Source organism: Trachemys scripta, chromosome 6 (assembly GCF_013100865.1).
Source record: "Trachemys scripta elegans isolate TJP31775 chromosome 6, CAS_Tse_1.0, whole genome shotgun sequence".
Lineage (NCBI taxonomy): Eukaryota > Metazoa > Chordata > Testudines > Emydidae > Trachemys > Trachemys scripta.
The window spans coordinates 24,532,411-24,554,503 of NC_048303.1; the positions used below are offsets into that span (position 1 = coordinate 24,532,411).

The window sequence follows — 22,093 nt, forward strand, 5'->3', positions numbered from 1 at the left end:
GCCAAAGGGAGGGTATTTGCATACCTACTCCTTGAAATCTTTGATATTTTCATTTATAGTTAGCAAATCAACTCAGGTAAAATCATGGTGCCTGTAAGTAAAAAGTAATTTTTTTTTTTAAAAGGACTGGTAAAGCTGAACTTTTGGCAATAAAAAGTAAATGCCAAAAAATACATGTTCACTTATAGATTTGAAGGCCAGAAGGGACCATTAGGATAATCTAGTCTGACCTTCTGCAGAACGCCGGGCACAGAATTTCAGCAAGTGATTCCTCTATCAACTCTAGTGACTGCTAGTTGAGCTAGAGCAGATCTTTTAGAAAGACAATGCTTGATTTAAGGATGATCTTTTATCCTAGAAGCTCTATGTGTATTGATTCAAACAAGGGAAAGTTAGAAAACTGGTTTTTGAAATACTATTTTTCTTTCATAGCAAAGATTTACCTTCTCGTTCTGCTAGTGATCATTTATTTTGTACTAAGTGGCGTGTGCTTCTGGAATATCAAGTGGTAAGTTCATTGCAATATATTTTCCTTCTATAAATAGAGAAATGGTCTGTTTTAATCCAAAACGGATTTGTAGTTTGTCCATTTAAACCCCCTTCATAATACCTCCTTCATTTCTCTCTTTGAGCATCTTAGTAAGTGGATGCCATGAATACTTGGCTTGCTGTGGTATACAATACATGGCATCTCCACTTATTTTTGTAAGAATCTTAGCCCTGCTGTACAAGTTAAGGGAGAATGAATGTTGACAAATGAACAAAATAAAGTTTCTTACTTGTTTCTCTGTGGTTTTCTAGGGTGAAGGATTGCTGTTGTCCTGAAATTCCCAATCCTAACAAGAGCAAAGTCCTCTCATTTAATGGATTAAAGGTGATTAGATTAGACAAATCCAATAACTTTAATTTTTCCAGTCTCAAACTAAGATCCAGCAAAAAGTATTATAATTTTTTTTCTGTACTGATAATTATTATTTTTAATAATGATGCTCATTTTACAAATGGCTTGTCTGATTAACGTTACTTTTGGTTGAAAAAAAGTCTCCATTTTCCATCGACATGACTCTGTAGTAATTAGTTTACGCTTTGAAGTCTGTCTTTGCAAGGATAAGATCTAGACAGTTACTTTAAAAGTTATAAAAGCTCTTTCCACACTCTCAGACCTGTCAGAGCAAAGTCCTTCTAATACCCTTAGATATCATAGCTTTCAAAAATAGAGCTTAATTTGACTATTCCTCTTTGAGACATGCACTAGATCTTGACTAGGTGAGTCCTGTAAACTATGCCTGATTGCTGCTTCCTCTCCTGATGTTTGCTACAACAAGAACTCAGACTTCTGGGAGAACTTAACCTGCCAATGTTTATGTTCCTTGTGGATTTTTAGAAGGGCAAGCCCCCCAAACAGGCTTAACACAGTCAGTTGCAGTCTTAATTATGGTTTCCAATGTTACATGATGAAAACTGAAGAGATATGCAAGTTCTTAAATTAAAGGGTCGTGGTCTCTCATTGCTCAGCAAATTTCCTTTGTTGAGATTAGATAAAGAGCTCTCCAAAATTGTCTTCTAATTAGATCCAGCTGAAGATCAAACTTCTAGTGAACTAGAACCATGTGTATGCCCCTTCCCCTTCCAATCCTATACATCTTATAAAAATTCTAACTCTACAGAATTTACTCTACATTTCTAAAAATGCTTAAAATAATCATTCCCTTTCTACCTAGTCAGTGTATTTTTCATTGTTCTAATGTAATTGTCTTCTCATTGCTCTGCAGCTTAATTCTGAAGCAGTAATGAAGCTAAATGACTGCATTCCTGATACTATAGTATTGGAGAATACATCAGAAGCCAATACACTACAGCTGTGGAGCCATGGGACTATCTTAGAAAGTGAAAGCAAAGTTATCAATCCTTCCTGGGTGTATTTTGTTCAAAATGAAGAGGGAGATTTGATGTGCACACAGTCAGCTCCAGAAGCTTGCACTTCATTTGAAAACTTAGCCTATTCTTCCCAGACTGCACTTGGTTCCAGCCTCTATCAGAACCTCTGGATGTCAGAAAAGAGTGAGCCACAGTTGTCTATATTGTTGTACCAGCCACAGCATTACATTGAAATTCTGAGTAAAGACCCTGTCCCATCCTTAATAGAAATCACTGAGAGAGAAGGTAGTTTAAGATATATTTCACAAATGGAAGTACCTCCTTCTGAGGTTAAGTTAAGTGATTTGCCCCATTCCACTGAGCCGATGGAACATTCAAATGATAAAATACAAACAGTCTTGGGTTCAGAGCTGGTCACATCTACATCTGATGAAGACGTTCACAGTCAGGACAGCTCTACTTCTAGCAACTCAGCAGTGTTATTGCTTCTAGGCCGGCATTAAAAACTGACCTGCCTATTTAAACAATCTGTATGCTATAGTTCAATCAGAAATTAGGGGCATTAAGCAGGAATTACAGGGTGAGATGGTATGGCCTGTAGTATGTACACATTCAGATCACAACTGTCTCTTCCAGCCCTAAAATCTATGAATACGCGAGATAAGATGCACCATGACTTGTGCAAGGTCATTAAACTACCACAGAGAACATAGTCATTCTCTGATCACAGTCAAGGGACACCCTTCACATGTATTATCCCGCACGGACTTATTGCATTGCTGACGCTAATATAGAAGGCATGTATTGTGAACCTCAGCATGGAACATTACTCCTAGCTTTGAACTCCCTGGCTTTGGTTGGTTGGGGTCAGAATGTTAATTAACTGTGTTTTGTATTTAATTTTCCACATAATAATAAAAAAAATTCCATGAAAGGTCAGCTGAAGCCTTCATGCTGGGGACTAAGTGCTTAAAGGAATTTATTGTGGTACACAGCACTAGCTGCACCTTTGACCCTTCTCTGGGCTCTCTGAGTGCACCCCTTCAGGTGCTAGGCCTCATGCCTTCACCATCTGCCTCTAGGGGGGAATCCCATGATTCTCTCGCTTAGACTGAGTCTCAGGCAACAGCCCTCCTTCTGTGTACCAATCATGATTGCCCAGCTGGGTTCGGCCCTGCAAACCCTTCAGCAACTCTGATCAGAAGTGAATATCGGGACCCAGAATGGCCTTTTCAGAAACAAAGGATTGTTTCCTCTCAACAGTAGAAACAAAGCATAACAAGAGCAAGGGTGTTTTAACACAAGAATTACCTGCATCTCAATCTTACCTAAGCTTAGGGTCCAGGCACCCTCACTTCTGACTGCTGAGTTCAGTCTGCATCCCAGCCGCAGTTAGGGAGTCCATCCAAAGTCCTTTGTCTGCCCTGTGTTTCTTGAGCCTAGATAAACCAGTTTATGTGGCACACCAGAGGGGTTGGGTAGAGATCTTCACAGCAGTTGCTTTTCTTCATTGTCAGGTGTTTGCAGGTTATTGTCTTCCTTTCTGTGCATGTAGCTCCTTTTGGAATTACCCCCCTTTACTCATATAACAAACTACCAGGTGGACATATACTGTTCATAAAATGTTACAACTTCCACATCCTTCACAAATGGAGTCAAATCAAGAAAACGAATACTCAGGTTGATTATCAGAAAAAAAAATCTGTCATTAAGGTGAATTTGAATGTGGAATAGTTTCCCAAGAAAAGTAATGAAAATCCCATTATGTGTTACATTAAAACTCAACTGGACAAGATATTAGAAAATGTACTGTAGAGAAGAATCCTACATTTGCAGGGAGCTGAACCGAGTGATCTGTGATCCTTGCTGTATCTAATTTCCATGAAATATCTAGTAGCTAAGAAAGAATTTGATCTACCATTTAAAATATTACAGTTTTTTAAAAGGATGTATTTGCAATTAACCAGATCATTTCTAAGGATATATAAAAAGGAGTTTCCTCTAAAGAAAAATTCTTATGAGCAAAAGTGAATAGTTCATATAAACTAATTAGATGCCAAATGTACAGACTATTCCCCAAATTATCTTCAGAGTATCTTAGTAGGATAGGCAAAGTATTTCAGGGGCCATACAAGCGAGTGACTAGGTCCTAGTCTGTCAAAGTTGTAACCCAAAATGGCAATCCCATCAGAGATGCCGAAGACTGAATAAACAAGATCTCAGTTTCATCTCTGGCTATAGTTGGACACTGGATGGAAGCTCATATGGACAAAGGAGTTCAATCTGGAACCTTTTACAAGCACCCAACTCAGTTTTAAAATGCCATTTTTGAGCACAGCTTTAGAATCAAGTATATTTTCACAAAATGGACAAAGTTACCTTTTACAGATCTTGCATATTAAAATGAGTGTGATAGTTTTCCTCTTAACTGATCACTCAGACGCACTGGCAAGAGACTACAGCAGTGGTAGTCAATTATTTTTTGTCAAGTTCCAAATTTCTTGGTCAAGGTGTAGTCAAGGTTCAGACTCCAAAGAAAATAATAAAAAAATAACAATGATAATAATAAGTAAATAGAAAGATTTTGGGATCCATTCAAAAGCGTCTGGCTGTCCAGATTTGGCCCACGGTCCACCTATTGACTACCCCGGACTACGATGTAATAAAAGTACAGACAAATGGGCTGCTACAACATTGTAACCATAGAAGCACAAGGTATTCTTATCCATCAGTGTGCCGGGAGAATCATGCTGTTGAAATTCATAGAATCTGGATGGATACAAGCAGTCACTGATACTTTTGGTACAGAACTTGTAAGTGTAGGGCCAAATCTTCAGAAGCATGAAAATATAGTTGAAGTGCACAAATACCCCAGCATGCATAGATCAGCAGCTTCGTATTTATTGAGGTAGTTAGGTACCTACGTTACATGTACACCATTGAACATTTGGCCCATATTGTGGCAGTATTTATATTTGTGAGCCTGACGACAGGTATAAAATATGGTAAATAACTTGCTTGGTTTTTGTAGTAACAATATACCTATATTCAAAAAAAAAATCACTATCAGTCTCATAGTAGCCACTTTTTCACGAAGAAAATTCTAATTCCTTGCTCTCCCTTCTTCCCTGTGCACACACATACACACAATACGATACATCTTACCTAAGAGAGTAGCTAGGATTTATTTGGTTTATTTCCATTATCAGTTCGTAAATAACAAATTATTTACAACTTTTAAAATCAGATTTCCAATCTGGTGTCTACCAAAGCTCGTTTTTACCTATTCATCATCTAAGATAGCAGTCTCAGTTTCTCCTTTGCTTGGTATTATAAATTTCAACATTTAATCCATAAAGTTCAGGAGACCTATCCAGCAGGAATTGAAAATGGACATTTTTATTGTTAGTGAACACTATACAGTAGCTTGCAACTTCTGTAAATATGCTCTTGATGCAGTTTGGCCATTTGTTGGAGTTTATCTTCTGCTAAGACTCAATTGATCTACAGTTTTGCTTCGGACAAAATGATAGAAAGATAGTTTTTCCTGTCTTACAACATGGGTTTTGATGCAAGTATCAGCTAATCTATATTTCTGCACGAGTGACTAACAGACATAAGGAGGAAGCATCCCCCTCCATACGGGTAAAAGCAGTGCTAGGGCTACATAGGAACCAGGAGAGCAATTTTCTTAGATTAAGCACATTAAAAGAACTGGTTATTTGTATTATAGTAGTGCTCAGAGGCCCTGTTGTGCTGGGAGCTGTAGAAGCATAGTGCCTGCCCAATTCACTTATCGACATGGATGAAGCACCTAGTTGCACTGGTGATTTTAGTAGATTTCATCCTGCACAAAGATTAGTTGGCCACATGGACTGTCAGATTGATCAGCAGTCTTTAATACTGTTCATTATGAAGTGTTATTAACCCATCTTCAGGTGGGCAGTTAGAGCGTGTACAGCCTGGATAAGCAGAATTAACCCTCTGCCTTTGAAGAAAATAGTGTTGTTTTAGCTCAAGAATTTTTCTTTTCCTTTATTAGGGGCGGGAGACCTTTTCTAGATGAGAGACCAGGTAACCCTATTTCTCTTAATATGGAGGTTTTTGATATTTGGGAAGCTAGAAAAGGAAGGGGAAAGTGGGCCATTCTGGATCCAATTCTCATTTGCCCTCTGAGAAGCTCTTATCCAAGAGGGAGAAAGAATGAAGGATGAGAATCTATTTGTCCCATCAAACAGTAGAGCAGGCGTGCATGTTTGACAAGATTAATCAGAACAGGAGATGAAGGAAGCTTGAGAGAGAGTGAGCAGGGAGGCAACAAAGACCTCCAAGCTATAGCTCCTGGATGAAGGGAATCCAAAAGACACTATGTCCCGCCCTCTAGCTCAAGCTCTCGAGTCTGGGTCATTCTGCAAGTTTACTTTCCGGGTGTCATGGGGCCTCAGGTGCAGCATCTCTTTAACCCTTAGTACAGCTGGCTGAAAATTTTCTGATGGAACGACAAGCTATAAGTCCTTGGCATTTTGGAAGGAAGGATACTCAGGGTATCTCATCTCCTTGTGGACTATGTTTGAGGTAAATTTTCAAAGCCCTTCTGACATCTAAGGTGAGCCACCTTTCCTCAGTAGGATGCTGTGGCATTGGACAGAATGAAGGTAGAACCACCTCTTGGGGAGTGTGAAAAGAAAAATTCACCTCCGGCAGAGGTGCCAACTTTGTGATTTGCCAGGGTGTGCTCGACCGCTGCTCAGCCCCAAGCCCCACCCCCACTCCTTCCCCACCTTTTCCTGCCCCTGCTCTTTTCCCGTTCATGATGGCTATCAGAAGACAAATTTTGATGGATAAATAAATGTTGACACTGACATCAGTGATTCAAAGGGATGGTTTGTCTGGGCTCTCAGTTCAAGTGAGAAGTCCCATTTGGGAAAATGAGGTCTAATCTCCAGCTTGTGTAACCGGACTGCCCTAAGGAATCTAGCTACCTGGTGGTTCTATGCCAGAGTAGCTAGAACCAGTGGTTGGGTCCTAGAACTAGAACTAGTGGTTGGGTCCTATGATGGATCCTGCGAACATCATGCTATTAAGGGCAGACACTGGACATGCAATGGTGCTAGATTAGAGACCTTTGTCAAAGCCTTCTTGGAGAAATTGAAGATAGCCAGAATTCCTGGATTTCTGGGGCTTGCTTCATGTTCTGCAAAACTTGATCCAGACAGAGAGTATGCTCTCAAGGTCGATATTCTTCTAGATGAAATAAGTGTTCTGATGTCTTTGGACGACAGATCCAACAGTACTAGCGCTTCCCTTTCAAATAGGAAGATTGTTAGATGCAGCCAGTTTGGTCTGGATGAAGCAGAGGACCTTGTGAGAGGAAGTCCTGTCTCTTTGGAAGCTGTAGTGACAGTCCTAATTTCAGTTCTAGTCCAAAAACCAAGGTCTCCTTGGCCAATGTAGGGTTACCAATATTACTGTCACTTGTTCTCATTTTATTTTCTGGACCACCTTCCCTAATAACGGGAAGGATGGAAATGCTTAGAGGAGGCCCTGTGGCCATCTGTGTGATAGTGCATCTGTCCCCATAGATCTGGGGTCCACTCTTCTGGTGAATTACTTTGGTCTCGACACATTCATGTAGTTTGTGAATAGGTCAGTTGAGGGCAGGCTGACAGATTGGACAATTAACTCGAAGACTTCCTGATACAGGCACAATTCAGTATTGTTCACCTTGGACCTGCTGAGCCAATTCACCTTCTGGTTCAGGTCTCCCTTTACGTGAACTGCCCTGAGGGAGAGGAGAGAGTGCTCCACCCATTACATGATTTCCATTGCTCTGGCATGTAGCCCTGAGCTTCTTGTTCCCCCACGGTTGTTCACATATGCGACTGATCATGTTATCTGACTGAATCAGGATGTGGTTCCTCTCTAGGCTGGAATGAACCTTGGTAAGCTCCAGCTTGACTGCATAGTTCTATGAGATATATGCTGTTGATTCTTTCCTCCATGTTGTAGATGCCATGAGCTGTTTAGGATGCCAGGTGTGTTCCCCTGCCCTCCAGACTGGCATCGGTTGTCAGGATCAGGGGATCTGGAAGGCATATGTGCATTCCCTGGCGGGCATTGCTCTGGGCTGACCACTGATTTAAGGAGTTGATCACCTGTGCTGGAATCCTTACTTGATCTTTCATGCATTCTGGGAAGTGGTCCCATACCTTTAAGATGAAGCCTTGAAGGCACCGGATGTGTGATTATGCCCATGCCCGTCCCATGGAGTGATCCCTACGCATAATACTAAAAGGCCTAGCAATTGAATTCTCATGCAATAGTGGGCCTTCTTACAGTTCCAAAACAATGTGAGGTCATCTTGAACCTCCTGGAACCTCTCTAGGAGAGGGATATATCCTTGCTATCTATGTCCACGCCCAAGTGAGTTATTTGGGTGGCCAGAATCAACGCGCTTTTCTTGAGGTAGATGATAACGCCATGCACCTGCAGGAGATTCAAGGTAGGGATGTAATGCTGTGTGCTGTTTCTGATTAAGATGTCACTCAGGAACAAGTACAGATGGATACCATGCAACCTGAGTCTGGCTATGATTACCACCACCACCACCATCTTTGTAAAAACACGTGGGGCTCAAGACAGGCTGAATGGGAGGCATCTGATATTGAGATTGCCTACAGCAGGAAGCAAACCCTAGGAATCTGTGATGGCACAATCTGCCAGGGATGTGGCTATGTGCATCTGCCAGGTCCACTGAAGTCAGAAAGGTTTCAGGGGGTAGCCATGTTTGTCTGTATCAGTAAAAACAATGAGGAGTCCTTGTGGCACTTTGGAGACTAACAAATGTATTTGGGCATAAGCTTTTGTGGGCTATAACCCACTTCATCAGATACATGGAGTGGAAAATGCATGTAAGAAAGTATAAGTATACAGCACATGAAAAGATTGTTGCCTTACCAAGTGGGAGGGTCAGTGCAATGAGGCCAATTCAATCAAAGTGGATGTGGCCCATTCCCAGTTGACAAGAAGGGGTGAATATCAACAGAGGGAAAATTATTTTTTGTAGTGACCCAGCCACTCCCAGTCTTTATTCAGGCCTAATTTGATGCTGTCAAGTTTGCAAATTAATTCCAGTTCTGCAGTTTCTAGTTGAAGTCTGTTTTCGTTGAAGAACGGCCACTTTTAAGCCTGTTATTGAGTGTCCAGGGAGATTGAAGTGCTCTACTACTGGTTTTTGAATGTTACAATTCTTGATGTCCAATTTGTGTCCATTTTTTCTTCTGTAGAGATGTACATGGCAGAGGGGCATTGCTGGCACATGATAGCATATCACATTGGTAGATGTGCAGATGAACGAGCCCCTGATGGTGTGGCTGAGGTGGTTGGGTAATATGATGGTGTCCCTTCAATAGATATGTGGACAGAGTTGGCAACGGGGTTTGTTGCAGGGGTTGGTTCCTGGGTTAGTGTTTCTGTTGTGTGGTGTGTAGTTGCTGGTGAGTATTTGCTTCAGGTTGGGAGACGGTCTCTAAGTGAGAACTGGCCTGTCTCCCAAGGTCTGTGAGAGTGAGGGATCGTCCTTCAAGGATCTACAACCTATTCTGATGATGAGCTGGAGAGGTTTTAGTTGGGGTCTCTAGGTGATGGCTAGTGGCCTTCTGTTACCTTCTTTGTTGGGCCTGTCCTGTAGTAGGTGACTTCTGGGTACCCTTCTGGTTCTGTCAATCGGTTTCTTCACTTCTCCAGGTGGATATTGTAGTTTTAAGAATGCCTGATAGAAACTCCTAGAGGATCTCTGTCTGAGGGATTGGAGCAAATGCGGTTGTATCTGAGGGCTTGGCTGTAGACAATGGACGTGTGATGTGGTCTGGATGAAAGCTGAAGGCATGTAGGTAAGTATAGCGGTCAGTAGGTTTCCGGTATAGGGTGATGTTTATGTGACCATCGCTTATTTGTACTGTAGTGTCCGGGAAGTGGATCTCTTGTGTGGACTGATCCAAGCTGAGGTTGATGGTTGGGTGGAAATTGTTGAAATCCAGGTGGAATTCCTCAAAGGCCTCCTTCCCAAGGGGCCAAATGATGAAGATGTCATCAAAGTAGCGCAAGTAGAGTAGGGGCATCTGATCAAGTGGGTTATATCCCACGAAAGCTTATGCCCAAATAAATTTGATAAGTCTCTAAGGTGCCACAAGGACTCCTTGTTGTTTTTACTGAAGTCAGAAAATCACCCTGGACAGGGATGACACCATAGAGGTTAGGGTCTCCATTCAGAACTTAATTTTCTTCGTCTACTTTCTGAGTCTCTTGAGATCTAGAATGGATTGGATTCCCCCTAACACTTCTGAATGGTAAAGATGGAGTAGAACCCTGAGATTCTTTCTTCTGAGGGAATGGTCTCTATTACTGCCATATCCAGGTGAGAAATTTTGTTCTGGATTAGATCTTGTTTTACAGGGTCATTTGAGATGGGGGGCTGAATGAAAAACAGAATAGGGTGGAGCCTGTAACTCAAGGGAGTATCCCTGGCTCACTGATCTATTTCCCCCAGAAATGGGAAATCCTGCCCCTAGGCTTCAGCTCCTGGTGGAAACCTTTGCAGTCTTTCTTCCCAAGCCAAGATTCCACAGCTTTTTCTGGAGAATCTGCTGTCTCTTTGCTGGTATTTCTGTGAGAATGAAAGCCAAAAGGAACACTTTCATCTGAAAACTGGTCTCTACTCTCTCAAAGGCATGGTGTGGTGTCAGCTGGGCCTCTTTAGATTTTGCAGCATTCTCCACCACTGCCTTGTCTAGCTTCTCTCCAAAAAGCAGGGCTCCTGTGAATTTGGCAGAGCACAGCACCAGCTTTGTGTGGCTATCCATCTTCCACAGGGACCAAGCCATATGTGATGCCTGGTCACTGAGCTGGTGGTCATGGCTTTGGGTTGAGATTCATCGTGTCCAATGAGGGAAACTTTCTTTAAAATAGATCCAAAGTCAGGGTGACCTTTAGCCATGAGGGCTCAGATCTTCCAGCTAGGAAAAAGATCTCTTAAGAATGCAAGTAGCTGTCAGGGACTCTGAGGGAGGCCTCAACGTCTTTATTGAGAGTGGCCTCCATTTTTCTATCCATGGGATCCTTCGGATAGAACCATATCTTGAGAGGGGGGGATGCTACCGCAGGGTCAACCTTTGGTATTTCAGTAACTGGGACTTTCATTCCTAGATCCTATAGAACCCAAGATCCTTTCCGTTAACATGCTTGCCCTTGTTTGGCTTACCCCATTCATCCCAGATTACTTCCTTGAAGGAGGAGGGTAGGGGAATCACGGCCTCAGGGGAGTATTTCGAGAGAAAAATTGGCTCAGAGACTTACTCTTGGGATTTTTTTTTAGGTTGAATCTGAATAGTAGATACAACCTTGTTGGTAAATGGCCTTGAATTTCTCAGGGTGGGGGGCTTTCCCCAATCCTGATCAGAGTCAGAGCCTGACAATTCACCATTCCCTTTCCACAGAGAAAAGGAAGAGGACTCGTACCAGCTAGATCTTTTTACACTTTCCTCCCCTGCTGTGTCCCATACACCCCAGGGATGTGGAAGAGAAAAAGCTTCTAGAGCCCTCCTGGCCAAATTGGGAAGTGCTTATGAGCCCTGCTTCTTTCCCCAATATGCTCAGGACCCATTTTGGGGGTCAGGGAAAGGAGGAGGGAGGGATTTGTGACCCTGCAAAGTCTGCCCTCTCTCTTTTCCAGGGGCCCCTTGGGACTTACCCCTTGAGTCAGCTGGCTGGGGTCCTCCTTGTCCTTGGAGCCTTTCCCTGCTCTGCCCAGTGACTCCTGGTTCATTTTACCCATGGTGGAGTCATGGCAGCTCTAGTGGATAGCGGATCCCTCATGCCTGTCCAACTCATAGCCCTTGGACCTAATAGAGTTAGGTATAGAAGGCTGGGTGAAGCCTGTGAACAACTCACTGTCTTCCAAGCCTGAGGAGGGCAGGCTGACAGATGGAGCACTGTATGGATTTCATTTGGTGCTTTTTAGGCTACTCTGACATACCTGGAAGTTGCAAGAGAAGCAAACAGGGAGGCACTGTAACTGCGGCTCTCAGGAGTTCCAACACCCAGCTAAAAAACTGGCCTGGGAGGAGGAGGGGCTGAGAGGGAGATCACTACTGCCCCAAATTTTGACAAAGAAGTCCCTCCCATCTCCCACGCAGATGTGAAGGTGGGAGCTGTCTGCACGCTGCCACAGAGGAATTGAAAACAAGTGGGAGCATGGCCAGATGATGGGACTCCAAAACTCTGATCCATTTCCATCAGCAGCAGAGAGAGGAAAGTAGCCTAGATGTCAAGAACTGAGAGAGACGCTGGGCTGCAGAACAAATGGGAAAGCTTGACTGTTTGCCAAGAGGAGGAGGAGGAGGAGGAGGATTGAAAATCCTACATCAAGACTGGTTATGACTTACCTCAGAAATGAAGAGAACCCAGCCACTAGTCCAGACCAGTGGCAGCCACATCACATAAATTAACTGTTCTTCAAAATAATATATGATATGAAAACAGTCAAGCATTAGTAAGCAGATATCCAAGCAAGGATAATCCTTTTTGTGTTATTTTCTAATGACATATTAGTCAAAGAATAGAGTGGGAGAACTGTAATAAAAACTATGTACCAGTATAGTATATCCTGCAGAGTCCTTTGTCACTTGATATCTATACTATTATGGAAAAATTTCTTTATGGGTTATATTAAGAACTGGTCAAAAACTAAAAAACATGAAATTTTCATTTAGTTTTCAAAATGGAGTTTTTTGCTTTTTGAAATACATCATTGACATGTTATTGTTCATTTCCAAAATAGGAAATTTTCAAAAGTGATTTCTTAATAATTTGAATTACTTTTCAAAAAACACTTTTTTACTTGCAGTGATTACTGCAAGTAAAAGATTATGTGGTGAAAACTTTTTAATTGTTTTTCAAAATTCAAAAATCATGTATGAAAATTTGTAATTTAAGTGATAAAAATTAAAGTTGATTCATCAATTTATAAAAATAAATTAAAATATTTTTTGGAAAATGGGAATTTTTCCTCAAATGGGCATTTTTGACAAATTTTCATTTGAAAAATTTAAGTTGGCTCTAATTATATTTAGTAACTCAAATACATTATATAATAAGAAAATTCCAACTCATTTCTAGTGCTTACAGGTAGTTAAGACACCAGGACAACTGTAAGTAGTTTAAGCATTTTATTAACAATGCATCCCTTTGATAAGATTATACTTAAGGAGGCTTTTAATGCCCATGGACATGAACTGTACGCACTATACAAAAACCAAAAAAAAAAAAACACAAAAAAAGATCAATGTGGGCAAAGCCGTGTTGAGACAAGCCTCTGTTTAAATTATACACAGCTCAATGAAATATTCTTACGGAAAATATATAAATACTTTTTCTTTCTATGTTACAGGTATACAATATAAATCAGATTTCAATGTCTGTTCAGTGACCTACAAACACTAGAACCTCCAAATATGTAGCAGCGTATTACTAAATAATAATAAAAAAAGTAAAGAAACCACATGGGGCAGGGAAAATAAGTCTTGAGATTTTAACAATCCCTTCCCTCTTCAGAAAGACTAATTTACATCATCTCTTATAATGCAGTTTTAGGGATATTGACAGCCAATATTGGAACATTTTTTCAACTACATCTACAAAATGTCTGCCTTTTCCCCCTAAGACATTGCATTTTGTGCTAAAACAACCTATTCAGTGGCAAAATGGCAAGTTACACTTTTTTGGCATAAATTACATTTCTCAAATTAAATAGTGTATTTTACAAAGCAAGTCAAGCAAAATGTGCAATTTCTGCATGCTGTGGCATTGCTATCTGCCTATTTTACAAAAATAGTCCAAAGAAAATCCGCATTCTTTAATGAACATAAAAATCTGTTGTGAACAAAAATACCTAGGAAATCAGAACATGGAGCTAATAATTAAACAAATTGAAGAAACAAAAGGCTAACCTTTTCCACTTCCTACCAAGGGGAAAACTCTAACACGGTTTCTAACATGTTCCCAAAGGTCTTTCATAAATTTAGGATTTTACTTTCAGTACTAGTATACCTTTAAATAAGCACAGAGTGGTATAAGTGAATGTAACTGAAAAAGATTACAGAACCTTTTCAGCTGCCTCCACAGCGAAGCACAACTTGTTAGAACCTTCTGTGTAAGAGCAGCAAGGGCATGGGGAGAGGGCTAGAGGAGACATTTCCAAACTTAATCTAAACTTCTTCCATGAAGAAGGATTCCTCCTCATGAACGTACATTCACTTTACAATGTTACATAAATTAGCCCAGATCTAGAAAAGCAACTGCGGATTACAGAGCAGACTGAAGTGGAAGCATCTGAAATTTTTTACTGCTCATTACTCATTATTCATTCTCTAGATGTTTTACAACTATTTCTAGAATAATTATTTCTCTTCCTTATACTACTATCATAGCTGTTACTGTTTTTTGTTCAACTCCCTCTCACCACAAATTAGATTCACATTCAAGCTCACTGCATATGTTTTTTAAGAATAATGATAAAATATATGAATGATTTCTCACTGCTGCCTGGTACATACTTTAAGATGTATATAAATGCAACTTACTTCTGAGTGTTTCAACCCAACCCCCAGGTCACTCCCACCCCCAAAAATCTCCAGACAAGCAAGCTTTTATGGTTAAACTATTGAATACTTTGTCATTTTAGTGTGTCATAAAAAAAACAGAAGACATCTGTAGCTAAATATTTAAGATCAGATTAAACAGGGCAATTCTTTGATGAGCACTATTCTGTTTCTCACATACTTTATGTCCAATGGCCAAAATTACTGAATGTGCACACCTAGGCATAGGTAAGTGATGATCTACTGCAACTCTCCTTGAAATCAGAGAGCTAGGAGTGTTTAACACCTTTGAAAATTGGACCTCTAATCTAGATGCCTACATTTGGCTTTAGGTGGTTAACTTCAGGGACCCTCCTCTGAAAATTGTGGCCATACTGTAATATATATTCATTCATGAGCTCTATGTCACAGCAAGTACAACTCTTGGGAGTATACTTAGAATGCAAATACTGTAACTGAATGCTATAGGGTTTAGCAGCATTACAAATCTTTAGGTTTGGAAAGATACAGAGTGAGCAGAGTCTGTCAGCTTCTCATGTCTCCTTCTAAAATTGGGGTGGGGGGGGAGTTAAGCATAAGGATTTTCAATTAAGTTTAAAATAAGCTGCATTTTACAATTATTTTTCTCTTTATGTAAATATATCTAAATGATATTAAAGGAGCAGAATAAATGTTCTTAAATTAGGAACTTTGCAAAAGGATATTTTGAAAATTCACTCTAAAATTCACAGTTTATAACTAATGCAAATGTCACAAATTACTCCAAATCATACAGTACCCCTTCATTTGTCAATTAACATTAAAAATTAGTGTGAACTAAATGTAATTTAGTTCTAGAAATGCCGTATCTATGAAGCTTACAGTACTGACATTACATCTATTATGCATATTTTGTTGAAATTTACTAACATTGATCTAGATACTTGAAAAATTAATCTTCTACTACCATTGAGATCAACCCTTAAGTTTTCAGCAATGTTTCCATACATTAACTTCTTGGTGTAATGATTCCCCACATAACTGAGTACTTCAGAATACATAAGCATTCAAGGGCGGAGGATCCAGACCTGGCGGTGAACAGCGGAATTAACAGAGTGGCATCAATTTTTAAAAGTATATTGAAATCTTCATTTGCTTACTTTTTGTTTATTGAGATACCTTTCTAATGTTCTTTCTATAATGTCGATAAAAATGGTGACAAAGTTTTGTTTTTTTAAATAAAGGTGGATAAATGGCTTACACTGCCTTAACTGCAGAAAAATAAACAGATTTATTTGATTTAACACCATCTAGAGTTATTAAAACAAAGAGTTCATACTCTATTCTAACTGAGGTAGTGTTGGAAACTAATGTATAACATATGCTAATCCCATTTTTGGTGGGAATACTACATTATTTGCTTTGGAGTTTATATCACTATTTCTTATATTGTGGTTATTTTGGTTTTGCAGAAATGTTTATTCCTTATGACCAGAGAAGTCCAAATAACTACTGTTGGGTAATGTTTTCCATTATCGAATATATTTCATAGACACGATATACTGTTATTGGTATCATTGATGGTAAGAGTTAAAGTGGTTTCCTTCTGCTCTTTCCTTCAATGGGATCTCATGAAAAGATGAAAAACTCAGGGAACTAAATTTTACTGTGAGAGAAGCAGGTTGTAGCCCGGCAACTGCTTTGCTGTCAGGTGTCGGCATGCAGTGCACTCACTGAAATGAATTCTGCAAAGCAATGATGGACAACAAGATGATGTTGCTTTGTCCCCAAAATGAATGTCCAATATGATCAAATTAATTCTACATTTCATTAGGAACTGTGTTTTGCTCTTATTAGCTCACAGGGCTATCTATGGAAATCTCCAATAGCACATTAGTTAATAAGGTAACATGAGGATTATGAAATATTGGGATAAATTTAACCTATCTAATTTGACACTTTAATTATAAAAAAGGTAAAAGTGAATGGGTTAAAAAGGAGTTCTATCTAATACAGTCCAGCTGAATGATTCACATATCAAAACCAGGCTTTCTAATGAAGGTGGCCATGCTACTGTATATACAAATTTGCATATATTTGTATTTAATTCTTGTAAAGGCTTCCAAATCTCTTTAGATACATAAAAGGTTTTTTTTTTGTTTTTGTTTTTTTTTGTTTAGGTTGCACTCAATTTATCAACCTCAAGAATAACATGATGAAGGCAGTTATTGTACCCATTTATCGGTCATTGTATCAAGTAAATTGTGCAAAAGATCTAAAGAACACCAATATAAAATTAAAGTACTGCTCTTTCAAAATTTGGTACTTAAGGCTTTTCACTACAATTATTAGCATTATCCGGTGATCAGACATATGAAAATTAAAGCAAACATTTGTTTTAGAAAAATGTTTCCCATGGAATGTGGAAATTACCTACGATGTATTTTACCAAAAAAGCAACAATGATCAAATGTTTTCTAGTCTAGCTGATACAGTATTCACCCTATCTGATACAAATCATGCTTGTTAAAGATTTTCATTTAAGAATAAGACCAATGTTCACAATACATGAGCATGAATATAGAAATCCCAAACACCACATGCATAATGTACAGGGAAAACCATCAAATTTCAGTTGATTTAAAAAAAAAAAAAAAAAAAGGATTTGTTGTTTTTTAAATCAGAAACTGTAGTGAAAATCCTTAACCAATTTAGATAACATGTTGTATGTAATTGCCACAAAACTGGAGAGAGTGCTAATAAAATAACCACTCTTGCAACTATAGTAACATTAAAATAACTTATAAGAAAACCCCAGATTCATGGAGGTTTTTCTTTCTATCTGAGGTTATGAACCCCTCAAGTAGTGTTACAAACATTAAGAAAACTAACGTAGAAGGCCCAACGTTAGTCCCTTGGCGTCCATGGTTACAGTATGCCCCACTGTCAGCAATGGGTTATACTCTCGTGTACCCTGACTCCTGGCGTCCAGGGGTTAATAAGCAAGGCATCATTCTGCTTATCTGGAACAGAATTTGAAGTCAACCATTTAAAAGAGGTCTCTGCACTCTGTCGTATATTGTTTAACTGTCATATTAAAAATGAAATGAAAACCTGTGCAGGTGTTCAGTGCTTGTTTCTTGCATATATTGGTAATTATTATTATTAAAACTATGGTAATGAGTTACAATTCCCCAAGGGCTCAGAGGGCTGGGGCAGTGATTTTTGTTGAGAAAAGTCTTCATTCACTCTTCATGTACCAGTAATTTCTGGAACTGTCTAGGAGATGGTGCTCCTATCTTTGCTGTCCAGTCAATCAGAAGTTGTCTGAGGCTTTCAGCAAGTCCATATACCATACACTGTACAAAACTGAGGTCAGGATTCAGCTGATGTGTCAATTACTGGTTGTTTTGGTGGTGTTGCTAGAACAGCCTCTGCTTCTTCATGCATCTAAAGGGCAAAGAGGATGCAGTATTAACTTACAGGTGTTCTACCATGAACACATCACAGAACCACAAAATTGGCATGAGTGCTCACTTCATTTAGAGCACGATGAAACCTGAATCCAACTGGTGCATCTTTTGAAGTTAATACTGTGAAGAACTGAGAAATATCTATTATTTTTTATGAATATTGTGCATGCCTGTGTGTGTTAATGATGGGTTACTTACCATGGAGGGAATGCCAAATATAGGTAAGACACTAGAAGAATAGGTCTCTGTTTAAATCCCTGTCTCAGGCCTGGTCTATACTACCCGCCTGAATCGGCGGGTAGAAATCGACCTCTCGGGGATCGATTTATCGCGTCCCATCGGGACGCGACAATCGATCCCCGAATCGGCGCTCTAACTCCACCAGCGGAGGTGGTAGTAAGCGCCGCCGACAAAAAGCGGCAGAAGTCGATTTTGCCGCCGTCCTCACAACGGGGTAAGTCGGCTGTAATACGTCGAATTCAGCTACGCTATTCACGTAGCTGAATTTGCGTATCTTAAATCGACTCCCCGCTGTAGTGTAGATGTACCCTCAGAGTGCTGTGCACCTTCTGGCAAGTAAATCATACTTTGTTTTGAAGAAACTTTTCCTGAGTTACTGCACACTAAACAGAGGCTCCCGAAAGCAAACCCTTGCCAAGACCACCGGGGCTTATTAGGAATCATGACTGGAAACCAGGGGATGTAACCCGTAGACCCAGTCACATAGTAGGTGGATCACAGGGTTCTACGCAAAGAGAAGTAGAGGCGTGGACCTGTCACTTGAAAAGAGTATACACAGGGGATGACAAAAGGGTCTCAGAAGGGGCAGTTTACCCAAGGATCATGACAAATAAATCTTCACTTCTACTTACTTGTAAAAACTGTACATCTTGAAATAGCTCCTGAATGAACCTTCGAGATGGCAGTCGAAATGTGCAGTGTGCTAGCAAGTAGGACACCTCAGAGTAAAGGCAGATGTCATCAAATGCTTGGGGGAATTTCTCTTTAATGCTAATTATTTAGGAAAAGAACGCAATTTTAATATACTCTCACATGTAACCATCATAATATATATATATATTTTTAAACCGTTCAGCTAAATGTTGGTCATAATGGTTGACAAAACTCTCTTCAGCGACAGAAGTTGAGAATTTTTAATTTGTTCAGCCAAAACAATCAACTCATGTAAGAAGAGAAGCACCTAATCCAAATGATCTACAGGGATTATTATTATACTGTTTGGGCACAAGCACTTCTCAACATGTTACATTAGCTAACATTTTGTATCCAACCAGAGGAAATTTAGATTAAATGAAGTTCTATACAAGTATACGTACAAAAATCTCAAATTGGAAAGCACTATTCAAGTCCTTAGGCTAGATTTTATTTTAAAGTGAACAGCACAGCATAGTAGTTTATAACCAAATAGTATAGTATATAATTAAAAGCAACAAGCACTCATTGCATGTAGTGAAGCATTAAGAAAATTCATACAATAAGGACTTTAAGCAGTCAAACTTTTTTTTAAAATATACAAAACCACTGCATATCAGATGCACAAAATACCAAAATACCAAGGACTATTATGAAAGAAAATGAGACAGAGAAAACAAGTAGATATTAATTTAAGGTTTAATAATAAATCTTAAAAGGCAAGTCCTTTAAGTCTGTCATTCCTCAATCTGTCCTTAACCCCCACCAGTATACATAGGCATGACAGAGTTCCTACAAAATAGTACAACCATACATAAACAATGTGTAGTGCTTAGCATTGCAGTTATGCAAAAACTGATCCCTAATTTTGGATTCACTTAGTGGAGACATTATGCCAACCCATCTCTACCGACTTATGACAAAATCAGTTTTGATGCTTTTTAAAGCCAGGAGAAAAATATGAAAAAAATACAGTTATGATTTTACAAGATATCTACACTGAATGCTGGTAAAACTATAGTTCGAAGGACACATTTTTACTTACGTTAGGAGTCCAGTTTCATGGCCTTTTGTTCCTACTGAACTACTCAAATTGATTACTAAGCGTAAGACTTCTTTTCGCAGCAGTATTCGGCACACTGGTGTATCATCTGGAATTGACTTTACTCCTTAGGAAAATAAATTCCACAGTATGAATTTCAATCAGGACACTCTTTCATTGTGTTAAATGGAAGTGTCATGTATTATACAGCTGAACCGTGCTAATTCACAAAAATCGCTGCATTTTGTGAATTACCAACACACACACGCGCTAAAAAATACAAAACCAACAAAACCCATCACCAAATATACTTTGTTAATTTATTTCACCACAACAGTAATTTAGTTTTAACTTGTTAGATTACAACTTAAGTATACTAGTATATATTGTGCAATATATTTTACAACGAGGTCTTAAAGATGTAACACCCAACTACATTTCTGTCCCTGCTGTGGCACTGGCAGACCAGGTGCCAGCTCCTGCCATGGCTTTAGGCCTCGGCAGAGCACTGATCAATTCAATGCTGGTAACCAGTCTGTTTCACCTGTGTGTCAGTATGGATAACATGGGTGCTGGACTTAAAACAAAGGGTTTAGTCTTTATGAAAAATTTAAATATTACCTTTATAGCATGCGATAAAGGTATTGTAAGTGAGATTACTGCATGCAGTACCACCTTATACCACCTTTATCACATGCTATAAAGGTAATATTTAAGTTTTTGCTTTGTAACCACAAATATATGTTTGCTCTGACACTGCCCATCAAGAAGGGCCATCCAAACTAAATGGGCCATTGTGGAACATCAGTATAAAAAGACTTTGTTAATTGCCCCCTCACACCATGAAGGGGCTAACTGAAAAAGGGCTCAAGCCGATGGAATGAATTCTGGAAGAAGGAAATAAAAATAGCTGACAAAATTTTTCATCTCTTTTGCTATTTTGACTCTCACAGAACCAGAGCCATGAAACAGAAGCAGAGATCCGCAGGGTCAACCTAGGATAGCCCTAAAAGACATTCAGAGCTGACATTACAACAACTTTTGTTGCCTACAGGAACCATAGGCTAACTCATTTGTGTATATATGCTTCCCTGCTTTAACCTTATAATAGCGCTCTCATTTCTTTTTCCTTAATAAATCTTTAGTTAGTTTATTACTGGATTGGCTACAAGTGTTGTCTTTGGTGAGAGATTTAAGGTACAAATTGACCTGGGGTAAGTGACATGTCTCTTGGGACTGGAAGCAATCGGAATCTTTTGTGACCTTTGGTGCACAGCAACCAACTATCACTAAGTCCAGCTTGCTGGGGTGGCAAGAAAGACAGGAATACCCAAGTGGACTGAGGTCTGGTCTATACTACCCGCCTGAATCGGCGGGTAGAAATCGACCTCTCGGGGATCGATTTATCGCGTCCCGTCGGGACGCGACAATCGATCCCCGAATCGGCGCTCTAACTCCACCAGCGGAGGTGGTAGTAAGTGCCGCCGACAAAAAGCGGCAGAAGTCGATTTTGCCGCCGTCCTCACAACGGAGTAAGTCGGCTGCAATACGTCGAATTCAGCTACGCTATTCACGTAGCTGAATTTGCGTATCTTAAATCGACTCCCCGCTGTAGTGTAGATGTACCCTAAGTGACTCTAGGAGTTCGCATTTGTTACTGGGTTGGTGAATTCCAATTATAGAACACACAACCAATCTGGGATCTCTGCCCTGGTGCTTGACGCTCTGTCCTGAGGATGGCATTCATGGTTGTGAACCATTCCACACAGCATGACACTTCCCACTACATTTTTGCTCAGAATTGGGTTGGAGATCTGCCTTTGTATGTTAATTATAAGCTGTTTAGGTTAGCAAGGTTGTACTTTATATGTAAAGTAATTACACTAATTCAAATGATTACAAGCCAACGAGGAATTATATTCAAAGATAAAATGTCTTCCCTAATATTTTAAAAGAAATCCAAACTATAAAAAGCTCAACATTTATCAGTTTATAACTGTGTTTAAATATGGTCCCCTATTCTATTTTAAAGGTCCAAAATATGGAATAGAATGTTCTTAAGAGTCCTATATAAACAACTTTAAAGATAATTTTCAGTCTGCTAACACTAGGCTGGAAAAATAAGATGATTA

At 39.6% G+C, this 22,093-nt stretch overlaps 2 protein-coding genes across 5 annotated transcripts in view; one reads left to right on the top strand and one right to left on the bottom strand.

The window, feature by feature from the left end:
- The window catches only part of OSMR (oncostatin M receptor), a 73,267-nt gene extending 70,450 nt beyond the window's left edge, over positions 1-2,817 (top strand). For both annotated transcript variants that reach the window (XM_034774309.1, XM_034774308.1), the window contains exons 16-18: positions 433-508; positions 802-874; positions 1,773-2,817. In XM_034774309.1, coding sequence (XP_034630200.1) covers positions 433-508; positions 802-874; positions 1,773-2,381 — 758 coding nt within the window. In that variant the 3' untranslated portion in view covers positions 2,382-2,817. The remainder of the gene's footprint in view (positions 1-432; positions 509-801; positions 875-1,772) is intronic.
- A 10,271-nt stretch (positions 2,818-13,088) lies between these two features.
- The window catches only part of RICTOR (RPTOR independent companion of MTOR complex 2), a 178,563-nt gene continuing 169,558 nt past the window's right edge, over positions 13,089-22,093 (bottom strand). For all 3 annotated transcript variants that reach the window (XM_034774897.1, XM_034774896.1, XM_034774898.1), the window contains 3 exons: positions 19,965-20,088; positions 18,859-18,997; positions 13,089-17,963 (listed from right to left, as the gene is read on the bottom strand). In XM_034774897.1, coding sequence (XP_034630788.1) covers positions 17,889-17,963; positions 18,859-18,997; positions 19,965-20,088 — 338 coding nt within the window. In that variant the 3' untranslated portion in view covers positions 13,089-17,888. The remainder of the gene's footprint in view (positions 17,964-18,858; positions 18,998-19,964; positions 20,089-22,093) is intronic.